Source organism: Hylobates moloch, unplaced genomic scaffold (genome assembly GCF_009828535.3).
Source record: "Hylobates moloch isolate HMO894 unplaced genomic scaffold, HMol_V3 SCAFFOLD_4, whole genome shotgun sequence".
In the NCBI taxonomy this organism is placed as follows: domain Eukaryota; kingdom Metazoa; phylum Chordata; class Mammalia; order Primates; family Hylobatidae; genus Hylobates; species Hylobates moloch.
In genome coordinates, this window is record NW_026652279.1 from 108335822 (window position 1) to 108349416 (window position 13595).

At 40.6% G+C, this 13595-nt stretch overlaps 1 protein-coding gene across 4 annotated transcripts in view; it reads left to right on the forward strand.

The window, feature by feature from the left end:
- Nucleotides 1–13595, forward strand: part of LRCH1 (leucine rich repeats and calponin homology domain containing 1) — a 206742-nt gene that overhangs the window by 138525 nt on the left and 54622 nt on the right. For all 4 annotated transcript variants that reach the window (XM_032150845.2, XM_032150842.2, XM_032150844.2 and 1 more), the window contains exons 8-11: nucleotides 4453–4558; nucleotides 6526–6650; nucleotides 11263–11330; nucleotides 13053–13139. In XM_032150845.2, coding sequence (XP_032006736.1) covers nucleotides 4453–4558; nucleotides 6526–6650; nucleotides 11263–11330; nucleotides 13053–13139 — 386 coding nt within the window. The remainder of the gene's footprint in view (nucleotides 1–4452; nucleotides 4559–6525; nucleotides 6651–11262; nucleotides 11331–13052; nucleotides 13140–13595) is intronic.

The window sequence follows — 13595 nt, forward strand, 5'->3', positions numbered from 1 at the left end:
CAAAAATCACAAGCATTCTTGTACACCAATAACAGACAAACAGAGAGCCAAATCATGAGCGAACTCCCATTCACAATTGCTTCAAAGAGAATAAAATACCTAGGAATCCAACTTACAAGGGATGTGAAGGACCTCTTCAAGGAGAACTACAAACCACTGCTTAATGAAATAAAAGAGGATACAAACAAATGGAAGAACATTCCATGCTCATGGGTTGGAAGAATCAATATCGTGAAAATGGCCATACTGCCCAAGGTCATTTATAGATTCAATGCCATCCCCATCAAGCTACCAATGACTTTCTTCACAGAATTGGAAAAAACTACTTTAAAGTTCATATGGAACCAAAAAAGAGCCCGCATCGCCAAGTCAATCCTAAGCCAAAAGAACAAAGCTGGAGGCATCACGCTACCTGACTTTAAACTATACTACAAGGCTACAGTATCCAAAACAGCATGGTACTGGTACCACAACAGAGACATAGATCAATGGAACAGACCAGAGCCCTCAGAAATGATGCCGCATAGCTACAACTATCTGATCTTTGACAAACCTGACAAAAACAAGAAATGGGGAAAGGATTCCCTATTTAATAAATGGTGCTGGGAAAACTGGCTAGCCATATGTAGAAAGCTGAAACTGGATCCCTTCCTTACACCTTATACAAAAATTAATTCAAGATGGATTAAAGACTTATATGTTAGACCTAAAACCATTAAAATCCTACAAGAAGACCTAGGCAATTCCATTCAGGACATAGGCGTGGGCAAGGACTTCATGTCTAAAACACCAAAAGCAATGGCAACAAAAGCCAAAATCGACAAATGGGATCTCATTAAACTAAAGAGCTTCTGCACAGCAAAAGAAACTATCATCAGAGTGAACAGGCAACCTACAGAATGGGAGAAAATTTTTGCAACCTACTCATCTGACAAAGGGCTAATATCCAGAATCTACAATGAACTCAAACAAATTTACAAGAAAAAAACAAACAACCCCATCAAAAAGTGGGCAGAGGACATGAACAGACACTTCTCAAAAGAAGACATTTATGCAGCCGAAAAACACATGAAGAAATGCTCATCATCACTGGCCATCAGAGAAATGCAAATCAAAACCACAACGAGATACCATCTCACACCAGTTAGAATGGCCATCATTAAAAAATCAGGAAACAACAGGTGCTGGAGAGGATGTGGAGAAATAGGAACACTTTTACACTGTTGGTGGGACTGTAAACTAGTTCAACCATTGTGGAAGTCAGTGTGGCGATTCCTCAGGGATCTCGAACTAGAAATACCATTTGACCCAGCCATCCCATTACTGGGTATATACCCAAAGTACTATAAATCATGCTGCTATAAAGACACATGCACACGTATGTTTATTGCGGCACTATTCACAATAGCAAAGAGTTGGAACCAACCCAAATGTCCAACAACGATAGACTGGATTAAGAAAATGTGGCACATATACACCATGGAATACTATGCAGCCATAAAAAATGATGAGTTCGTGTCCTTTGTAGGGACATGGATGAAACTGGAAAACATCATTCTCAGTAAACTATCGCAAGGACAAAAAACCAAACACCGCATGTTCTCACTCATAGGTGGGAATTGAACAATGAGAACTCATGGACACAGGAAGGGGAACATCACACTCCGGGGACTGTTGTGGGGTGGGGGGAGGGGGGAGGGACAGCATTAGGAGATACACCTAATGCTAAAGGACGAGTTAATGGGTGCAGGAAATCAACATGGCACATGGATACATATGTAACAAACCTGCACATTGTCACATTGTGCACATGTACCCTAAAACCCTAAAGTATAATAAAAAAAAAAAAAATAAATAAAAAATAAAATGAAATGTCTAAGGTAAAAAAAAAAAAAAAAAAAACATTATAATACTCTTTGAAATTGCAGTTAATAGGCCAGTTACCCCATCAAAGCAACTCATATTTTTTCTATGTATGACTCCAGGAAAAAAACTTTTCTCCAATTTTCCTCAAGTTTTTGAATTTTAATAGGTAGCTAAGGTATTTGAATTTATTTTTCACAAAATACTCTATATAGCAGTCTATTAAAAAGTGGGATTCTTTATCTTTAAAAATCCTTCTAATATAGAACGTTTTGAAAGGAAGAAGAGTTAGTAGGCAGAGAAGGCCAGTGTCAATAAAAGAAAATAACCCATAGGAAGGCACATTAATAGTTTACTGTGCTTCAGTGGGAGAGAGGGGATACTAAACACATTGCTTTAGTTGTATTTTAATTCATCCTCTTCAACTCCTAAGTCCTTGCAAATGGACCATTGTTTCAGAAATACTCACCCTAAGCATATTTTCTGTTAAATTAAACAGACTCTGCTTTATCTCTCTTCTAAGGCTAATTAAACTCATTAATAAAACACTACATAAAGAACTTCATTATCCTTTTGTTCTCACTTAAGCATAAGTAGGATGCTAATATCATTCTAAAAGGAGCCCAAGGATTTATTCTGTGTCTTTTAATTAGATGCATATCTTTGGAATTTTGCTAAATTTTTAAGATGAGAGGTGGGTAGAAAGAGAAGGGAATACAGAAAAGATTATATTCAACAGAATAAAATGCACACATCTTCCCATTGGCCTTTCCTTGTCTTATATTACAGCCTCCTTTCCTAAGTACGCCTCCAAGAAATTTATTTTTTAGAATGATAAGCATTCTGAATTATCTTACATAGCTTTCTATTTTCACTTGGTTTGGCAAAGATTTTACCATCTATGGTCAGGTGATCTTACTTCCCATTTAGATCACATTGTGGGGTTCAGGGATCACACCTCATTTTTTTTCTTTGGCTGCTGCCATTGATTGATTTAGCATTTGTCACTGAGAGATTAAAAACATCTTTTTATCAAGATAAACAGGAAAGTGTGGGGGCTCTATGAATATTTGTTGAATGAATGAAATGCATGCCTGATTTCTGCCAGTTTCTAAACAATCTGTGCATCTGTCCAAAAGTAAACAAGGACAGACTCTGAAAACCATACCTCAAGAATTTAGGAGCAAGCCACAGTCTCCTGAAATGTGTTTTGTGGAGGTTCCTGATTTTTGAGATTTGGAAAGCTATTCCCTAAGTAGCAACAGTAAAATGGAGACGTAGGAAAATAAACCAGGCTCCATATTTTAGAGTCATAGGTTTTCTGAATAAATGTCATCAGCTACTGTGGGAAAGGAAACCCTCAGAGAGAACTAATCCAATTATTAAGCCAAAGCTTTATTCCAAAAATCACATAGAGCAATTCTTTTTAACTACTGCAGTTGCTTAGCACTTTTATATATGTGATGCAGCTTCCTCAGCCTAAAATAGAGAAATAAAACAGGCACCTGTATTAGTTCATTCTTGTGTTGCTATAAAGAAATACCCGAGGGTTGGTAATTTATAAAGAAAAGAGGTTTAGTTGGCTCACAGTTCTGCAGGCTGTACACAGAGCATGTGACCAGCAACTGCTTCTGGCAAGGGCCTCAAGTCAGGGTTGAAGGTGAAGGGAGTGCCTCCTGTCACATGGTGACAGCCGGAGCAAGAAAGCAACGAGGTTGGGGGAGAGCAATGGAGGAGGTGCCATGCACTTTTTTGTGTTTTTAAGACAGAGTCTTGCTCTCTCGCCAGGCTGGAGTGCAGTGGCATGATCTTGGCTCACTGCAACCTCTGCCTCCCAGGTTCAAGTGATTCTCCTGCCTCAGCCTCCCGAGTAGCTAGGACTATAGATGTGTGCCACCATGCCCGGCTAATTTTTGTATTTTTAGTAGAGACGGGGTTTCACCATGTTGGCCAGGATGGTCTCTATCTCTTGACCTTGTGATCACCCGCCTCAGTCTCCCAAAGTGCTGGGATTACAGGCATGAGCCACCGCGCCTGGCTGGTGCCATGTACTTTTAAACAACCAGATCTCACATGAACGCATAGCAAAAACTGCACAGGCCCTTCTTGAGGTATCCACCCCCAAGACCCAAACACCTTCCACCAGGCCCCACCTCCAACATTGGGGATTACCTTTCAACATGAGATTTGGAGGGGACATGCATCCAAATCGTGTATCAGTACCTGACAAGATTTCAGCTTAAAACAGAGAGAAGAAAACACAGAGAAGCCCATAAGTGTTAGCTCCATGAATTTTCACAATGTGAACACACCCGTATAACCAGCTTCCAGTTCAAGAAACAGAACTTTACCAGCACCCCAGAAAGCCCCACCCTTGACCCCAAGAATAACCTCTTCCTAATTTTAAATACCATGGATTAGTTTTGCATTTTTTGAACTTACATAAGTGGAATTGACCTTTGTATCTGGCAACTTATATTCAATATGATGTTTGTGAAAATCACAGGATGTTGTTTTATTACATAGCATTCTCCTTATCTACATTGATAACACTTCTCTTGAGTTAAACAGTGCACTGTATCTTTTTAGCCTTCTGACGAAGACGCTGTTAGCCTCAATGTGCCAATGTCAAATATCATGGAAGAAGAACAGATCATAAAGGAGGACTCTTGCCATCACCTTAGCCCCGTTAAAGGTCTGAGAATAAAAATGTGGAGAAAGTGCTTGTTTTTCAGTTCCAAATATTATGTTTAAAATAACCTGTGCACAGATAGGGCAGTGATAATCTTTCTAGAGTATTTCCTATGTACCAGGTACTGTGTTCTTCTGGGAATTTGATCTCATTTAAAATTTAAAAGTCTAAGATGGATACTCTAATCATCTCCATTTTATAGGTGAGAAAACCAAGGCTCAGAGAGTTTAAGTAACTTGCCATTGGTCACACAGCTGATGTGTGTGTAGTACTACTTACTACAGTACATAGTAGAACTAATCTCATTCTGAAGACTTAGATAAAATTCTTTTTTTTTTTTGAGACAGAGTCTTGCTCTGTCGCCCAGGCTGGAGTGCAGTGGCAGGATCTTGGCTCACCGCAACCTCCACCTCCTGGGTTCAAGGGGTTCTCCTGCCTCAGCCTCCCGAGTAGCTGGGATTACAGGCGCCTGCCCCCATGCCCGGCTAATTCTTTAAATCCATTCTTGGAAAGAAAATATTGATATGATAGATATATTAGTTAGGAAAACTCTAGCTGCCGTAACATAGAAGATTCCCAAATCTCAGTGGCTCAACACAGTCCAAATTAAGTTCAAATGGAGTTAGTGACTGGCAGACAACTCCCCTCTGAGTGTTGATTTAAGGACCCAAGCTCCTTTGGTACCATGCCTCCATCATCTTTAACACAGGGCTTCCAAAACTTTCATGTCCATCTGTTTTAAACCAGAAGAAGAGCATAGAGGTTTGCTCATGGGAGGTTTTTATGGACTGGGCCTGAAGGAGTGCCTATCAATGATAAGCTAGACTTCATCCCACGGCCACATCGCACTGCACGTGAGGGTGGGAAATGCAGTTGAGGTGTGTGTTCAAGAAGCTACTTGACTTTGGCCCAGTCAGGTGACCTTGATTCCCTCACCTGTACATGAGATGATTAGGTAATACCAAAGGTCCAGTGTAGCTCGAAAATTCTGTGCCTCTTTAATAATCATCAAATGACCACTAAACACTCTATCTTGTGTGCCTTCAAGATCCTTGTAATACATTTCATATCTTGGTTAGAAGCCCTCATTGGGTAACATTATGGCAATTTTTTGATTGCCCCTGTTTCCCCGCGACTTTTAAGGAAAATACAAACATTTAGTTTTACTCATTTGTGGCAGAGACTATTTCACAATGTATGAATAGTGTAGAACTGGATTAATATACAGATCTTCTCATAAATAGTTGGAATATGCTCTTATTCGTGATAGGAGAGCTGTTTAAGTTCACTCAAACCTTAGTGTTTGCTTTCACTTCTTACACTTAGGTTTTTAAGTTTAGCATTTCTGTTTACCTGAGATTATCATGGGAACCATATGTTGTCTAAAAACATAGCTGTGTGCTTTATATACAAATATAACTGCCACTTTATTAATTCATATAAACTTAGTAATATTATACACTGTAGGGGGTATAATACTAAGCTCTTGCCTAGTTCCCCTCCCACATTCTTCCTTGAGATTATTTGCTGCTTAAGGACAGGAGTCAGATTTGACTGATTTTTTAATCCCTAAAATGTTTAGCATAATACCTGCCATTTAGTAGCTGCTCAATATTTGTTGGATTTTAAATATGAAATACATAGTCACATATTACTGAGGGCAAAAAAGCCCTCTTTTATACTTTCTTTTCTCTATTCCTTAAAAAGGTAAGAGAAAATCTTATTTTTCTCATGGGGAACTAAGCCCAGAGAGGCCTTGACTTTTTAAGCTCAGTTTGGGGCTTTCTGGGGTTATTTTATTTTTATCTTTTTCTCCCTGCAGGGAAGAGAAAACTTGGGTTTTTCATATACCTTCTTCATAGGGAACACAGAAGACTTGAAGTGATTGGATCATATTTGAAGATCAGCTGTGTTTTGCTCTTCTGTTCGTGAAATCATGCTTTCCATCTGTCTCTATATTTTCCTAATAGGGGAATTTCATCAGGAATTTCAACCGGAGCCTTCCCTTTTGGGTGACAGCACCAACTCAGGAGAAGAAAGAGACCAGTTTACTGATAGAGCAGATGGTCTCCATTCGGAATTTATGAACTATAAGGCAAGATTTTCAAGATCAACTACGTTTTTTACTCATTTCCTTCTGTTTGGCACCTTACAATTTAAGTTCAAGGTTGCCAATCCATCCCCTTCAATGTCCAGCTTGCTGCACCCTCCCTGAAGCCTTCCAAACATCTCAGCGCTCAGCGTGTCTATTTGCTGATGTGAGGAGCTGGTCCCTGCCCTGTGTGCCTCTCCATTTGTCTGTTTATGGATCTGATTTTCTTTCCACTACTCAGTGCATCATACAAATTAGCAAACTCATTAGTGTGACCATTACCATGCAGTAACAGCTGAAATAGTTTCACATTCTTTTCAACATGTTCTAGGTAAATCCTTTTCTTGGGAGTATATTTATAGTGTAAAGACAAAAGTGGAGACTTTTAAAATTGAGAAATGAATGTCTTTCCTTTTTGGAAAGATCTGTCTGAGGACACTTATTCCTGAACTTTTGTAGGTGCCCTGAGGCATTGAAAGGACAGGTGAAGTTGCTGAGTTGTCAGGAAAACCTCCATCTTAGTAGCAACAAAGGGAGGAAAGAAAAACTAGCCCTTTACTGAAGCAGATAGTGAAGGTTCCACTTCACAACATGATTAGGTGCTTGGTATGTTTCTGCCAGGCCTTTTGGTTCAGGTTGTGGCGCCCAAGAATCATAAAGATTACTGTTTTTGTAAAATTCAGATTCACTATGGCTTTAAGGTAACTTCTGAGTTATTATGATGAAGCCAAGAATGGGATCCCTAAATACTCATCTTTATTTTCTGAGCATTGTGTCCTGATGGCTGGACCCAGCCTAAATTAACATCTCTGGGCATCACCTTCAAGGAAATGGAGAGGAAAGCAGCTGAATTTTACACTGTAGGAGACCTTGGTGTGTTCAGGACATGTTTATGGCCTCAAGATAAAAATAATGAACGTGACATATGTTTATAGATTACAGAAGCTGTATAGAAGGATAAAACACAGAGAGCCTTAACTCTTTTTTTTGGGGGGGGGCTGGGACGGAGTCTCGCTCTGTTGCCCAGGCTGGAGTGCAGTGGCGCAATCTGGGCTCGCTGCAAGCTCTGCCTCCTGGGTTCACGCCATTCTCCTGCCTCAGCCTCCCGAGTAGCAGGGACTCCAGGTGCCCACCACCACGCCTGGCTAATTTTTGTATTTTTGGTAGAGACGGGGTTTCACCTTGTTAGCCAGGATGGTCTCGATCTCCTGACCTCATGATCTGCCCGCCTCGGCCTCCCAAAGTGCTGGGATTACAGGCGTGAGCCACTGCGCCCTGCCTAACTCTTTACTTGCTATATTTAATGTCATTAATCCATACATCCTTATTTTAAAATAGGTCACACCCATTGCCTTGTTTCTGTCCCCTGTCTCCATTGACATTACTTCATTTGAGCCTCATAGTTTCTCACTTTGATTACTTCAGGCACCACCCCACCCACTCCACTTCTTACCCAATGCTGCACCCCCGTGCATGCATGCATGTGTGTACACACACACACACACACACACACACACACACAGACACACTCTTTATATTCTGCCACCAAACATTTTTCTAAAGTACAAATCTAATGACATTCCTCTCAGGCCACTGGTTCTACAAGGCTTCCCCAGATTAGACCCTGTCTCTCAGCTCTGTGGGACGATTCTTCCATGAAAATATGAAAATTGGAGTATATCAAGCATTCATCTTAAGTTAAGAATCTAAGGTAAAGATGGAAACCCTGAAGAATGTGTTAAGAAGATATCCATATTTAAGTTCTAGAGGAAACAAAGCAGTTAGTAAAAATAAAGCATATCGTTTCAGAAAAGCAAATTTCCCTGGATTCAGAGATTTCAAGGACTTCGTGGAAATGGCTGCTCTACAGAATGGGTCCTGTAGGTGGAAACTAGAGGAGCAGATAGGGGTGTGGAAGTCAACCTGACAAATGCTTTCTGGAAGATACTTCTCTTGGAAAGTCAAAAGAAAAATGTTAATGATAAAATAAATATCTACAACAAGTTAAAGAAAAATTGTGCATTGAAAATCAGGCTCATATTAGGCTTGATATCCATCAACTTTAAGTCTTTCAACCTGTGCTTGGCCTGGCGCAGTGACTCACACCTGTAATCCCCCACTTTGGGAGGCTGAGGCAGGAGGATCACTTGAGCCCAGGAGTTCAAGACCAGCCTGGGCAACATACTAAGATTCCATCTCTACAAAAAAACAAAAGCTAGCTGGGTGTGGTGGTGTTCTCCTTGAGTCTCAGCTACTCAGGACGCTGAGGAGGGAAGATCACTTGAGCTTGGGAGAGTGAGTCTTCAGTGAGCCATGACTGCACCACCGCACTCCAGCCTGGGTGAAAGAGTGAGACCCTTTCTCAAAAAAACAGAGTTCTATGCTTTGCATAATCCTGTTTTCTTTACTGAATAAGCATCTTGGACCTTTGCAACCACAGTCAGTTTTCATTATTCACAGCAGTCATGTTGTGTGACATCACTGTGCATATCGAATTATCCAATACTGAGCCCTAACTCACTGGGGAAATAGAGGGCTGGGTTCCTGCACCCTCTGGTCACAACATTTTTGTCAACCAATCAACACATAACCTTGGTTTGTGTGTATTTCTGTTTAAAGATACATTATTTAATATATATTGTTTTGATGAACATTACAACCATACCTTATTTAACATATATTGATTGATGAACATTACAACCAACAGCACAGTAACTCATGCCTGAAGGAAGCTTGTCTAACACACGTATTGTCCTCTGTAAGGCACATCACAACTTCCTTGGGCTTCTGAACATAAGGCAGCACTTTAGTACTATGTCTGGGGCCATTTTAAAGTGACATCACCAACAAAAAACACAACAGTGTGAAAACATGGCACTAACTAGACTGAAAAAGGACACTTATTTACAATAAGAGAGCTGAAAGAAGAAAGCAGAGTGTCACCTTATTCCACCTCATCTGGGAACATACACATCCTGGGACTCAAATTTTTTACCACTCTGCAGATGACCTCCAGAGCACCACAAATACTGGTTTTGGGACTAAAAATACATGTTAGTGAATAGGCAAATTCACAAATGCAGAATCCACAGATAATGAGGATCAACTGTAAAACCATTTAACTTAGCAAAAGCAACCCAGTACGCCTGTTTTGCCTATTGAAAAAAAGAGACATTTTACACTATTGGCTACTTTTAGTTTTGAAACAAAAAATTAAAAAGAAATACCCATTGCTCTATGGTTGAAACCCAACAAAATGAAGTAAGAACACGTCGTCTTGGTCATTTCTGGTAGCATGTTTTTACCCGTGAATTTTTCGGTCACTTGGAGTGTGGAGAGTGGCACAGTCTTTTATACATTGACTGTATTGTACATGAAAAGTATAATCACTATAGGAAAAGTCCAAGTGTGTTCCCGGCCAGAGTCCAGCATTGGGCAGCTAGCCATGTCCTCGGGAAAAATCTTGTCCTAACAACACATCTAGAGGACTGGCTGGTCCCCAGTTAGTTAATGATATGCCAGAACCTTGACACCAAAAATGGTCCTTTTGGCCGGTGTTCTCTCCTAGCTAGGGAAATGTGGCCCTGTTCAGGTTGGCTTTCATTCTAGCCATCAGCCGGGTTAAAGCAGCGTTTCTCTGTGTCAGAGATGAACGTGCAAGGAGGCCTGTGGAAGGCTCATGGTGGTACATGCCTTTCTAAATAGCCGGTGTCACTACATTGCCGCTTTGGGAAAAGGTGGGTGATGGTGCAGGGAGAATATTTGAGTGAATTCCGGATGTTGTACACATAAAAACTATTAGATGCAATCGGAAGCACTTTTCTGTTGTTAAGAATTTTATACTTTCTCTTTTCCCCACTACACGCATATGCGTGCACACTCACACACACATCCCTGCTCTCACAAACACTAGGATGCATCTTCACAGGTGACTCACAAGCACAGGAGAGGGATCTCTCAATACAAGGAGGTGCTAAAAGGGCAATAGGAAATCCAGTAAAGCTTTACATTTCTGATGATAAGTTAACAGATGCTGTGGTCTTGGGCCACATTTTTTTAAATTTAAAAATGTTTAATTATGGGAAAATACTTACAAAATGTACACCTTAGCCATTTTTTAAATGTACATGTAGTTCAGAGTGTTTTAACGACATTCACGTTGTGCAGCCTATCTCCAGAACTCTTCTCATCTTGCAAAACTGACCCTGTGTACCCTTTAAATAACAACTCCCTCGTTCCCTCCCGGCAGCCCCTGGCAGCAAGCATTCTATTTTCTGTCTGGATGAATTTGATTACTGTAGACACCTCATATAAGTGTAATCAGTACAGTATTTGTCTTTTTTGTGACTGGCTTATTGCACGTAGCATAATGTCCTCCAGGTTTATCTGTGTGTATGGCATGCATGAGAATTTCCCTCTTTCTAAGGCTGAGTAATATTCTAGTGCACGTACATGCCAGATTTGTTTATCCATCCCTCCATAGATGGCTGTTCGGATTGTTTCCAGCTTTTGGCTATTGTGAATAACGCTGTTATAAACATGGGCTGGGCAGGTTTTGGCTCCTGACTACTGAGTAGCCAATGGTTTTCAGGAACCCTGTGTGTTTTGTCCACAGGCAAGGGCAGAAGACTGTGAAGAGCTGTTACGGATAGAAGAGGATGTGCACTGGCAAACTGAGGGCATGTAAGTGCCGAGGCCTCGGTTACAAGCCATCATCCCTCTAAAATCCACTTTGCAAGCAGTCTGGCCGTTCTGTTGTGATAGAATTTTCACCTACTTTGCTGTGGGCAAGCTGATATTCTTACAGACAATATTGATAAGAAGTTGCCAGTTTTTCTCTGTCTGATGCTTTTTGTCTTGGTATTGGGCAGTACACACCTCTTCCTTGGCCTTGAGTCTTATTTGTTTTGAGGTTGTGGGTAGTAATGTGATTCAGAGAATTAGCTAGAATTTCTAGATTGGAGGTTCTACCATCCATACAATTGCCTGAAGAAGCCAACAGGTGGACCTGAAGTGATCTGTAGCGCTGATCTCCTTCTTTACCCCAAGTCATCCCCTTCAAGATCTGAGAACACCATAGGCTTCTGGTCCCAAGACTTCTAACTGCCAGAGCTACCATTTATTCAACATCATGTGCCAGGCATTGTCCTAAATACTTCACAGGCCATAACTCATTTCATCTTTACAACACTCCTAACAGATAAGTTCTGTTCTTGTTCCCCATTTCACAGATGACAAAGCTGAGGCACAGAGAGATTGATTATCTTGCCACAAGGTCACAGAGGGCCAGCATTTGAACCCAAGGAATCTTGTACCAGACAGATAATCCTTCTACTCTACTGTGTATAAATATTTATTTAGCAAGATTTACAGGGGAGGGGGTGTGTGATCCCATCAGACAATGAACCATGTCCAGGGGAATTGAGTTTGGATTCTGTGGCATAGAGTATAGTTTTTGTTCCCAGGATTTTTATTTCTATAATCTGGGAGGCAGGTGTGTACTCTCCATCATACCTTGTAGGGTTTTTCTTCTTAGAGAGGATTTATCCCATTGTTAAAACTTTTACCCTTACAGAAAGTCATTGGCTTACATTCTGTAGTGGGAAGGGCTTGCCATGATCAAATCTCTCTTGCCCTTTAAAAACATTAGAAAGTTCCTGTCTGGTCACTGTCTGTATTACCAGCTACTCACTGGATATGCTGCTGAGAGCCACGGAGGCCTAGCGTGATTATACAATCAGAGAATCATAGGGAAAGAGGCAGTTGTTTTTAAACTATATAAAGTTTTGGAAACTCTATTCTCAATCTCATACCTAGTGCTTTCAACCCTGGCTGTAAACAAGGATTATGTGTAGAGCTTTATAAAATGCTGAACCCCTAGTCAGACCCGCTTGGACGTATAGGGCCTGGCATGTTTTTTAAGCTCCACAGATGATTTTGCTGCGTCTAGAGTTTGAACTGAGAACCACTGTCCCACACTGAAACCCTATGTGCATGAAAGTAATAAAACTGGTTGAACAGGAGTTGAAGGGCCCAGAAGTAGTACAGACTCAGCCAGCTGATCCCCTCCATGCAACCCCCTAGAACTCAGTAAAGCACAATGGTGAGAGCCTCTCATCTAGGCCATTTGCCGGACTGTGCACAGGGGCAGTTAGGGGTGCACAGGCATGAAAATCTTATGTGAGCTGCTTTACAGCAGAGCTGGGCTTCCCCTACTTGGGCTCTTCCCACCGTGCTCTGGCATCCCACCCCACAAAGTACAAACACATTTTCACCATAACACTGAATCTGTGGAAATCATTTTCATATGTTAGATGGATTTTTGTAAGTTTGCTTTTTAAGAAATTAGATGATACTCATGTTGTATTGATCGTTTTCATTCTTATGCTGGGTTTCATGTTACAGAATAAATTCATCCAAAGATCAGGACATGGATATAGCAATGATCGAGCAGCTGAGAGAAGCAGTAGATTTGCTGCAAGATCCCAACGGGTATGTATGTCTCCTTGGTCCAGGTTTCATGTGTAAATAATGCATACTAATGTATGGAGTGCATTGTCTAAATTCCTAAAATACCTACACAGACGATTTTGGCCCAGTTCAGCTACTAACAAAGAAAAGTCATGTTTATTGCCTGTTTTCCCAAGATGCAAAGGTAAAAGAGTCAAACTTATGGAGGGAGTGAGATCAATTTTCCCTTTCACCACCCTTTATTGAGTTCATTCACTCCTCATGAAATTCATATGGGAGTTTTTGGTATAATTCTTAGAAAACAAAAATATGGTACAAGTGCATGTTTTATATTGCTTAACGTTTAAACCCCTGATTTATAAAAAATATAAAGAAAATGTTTTCCAAAAAGGAAAGAATTGGTATATCAAGTAGTACTATATTTATATGGGGTAGTGCCAAATATATGTTAACTGAAGAATATATTTGTAAAGATTT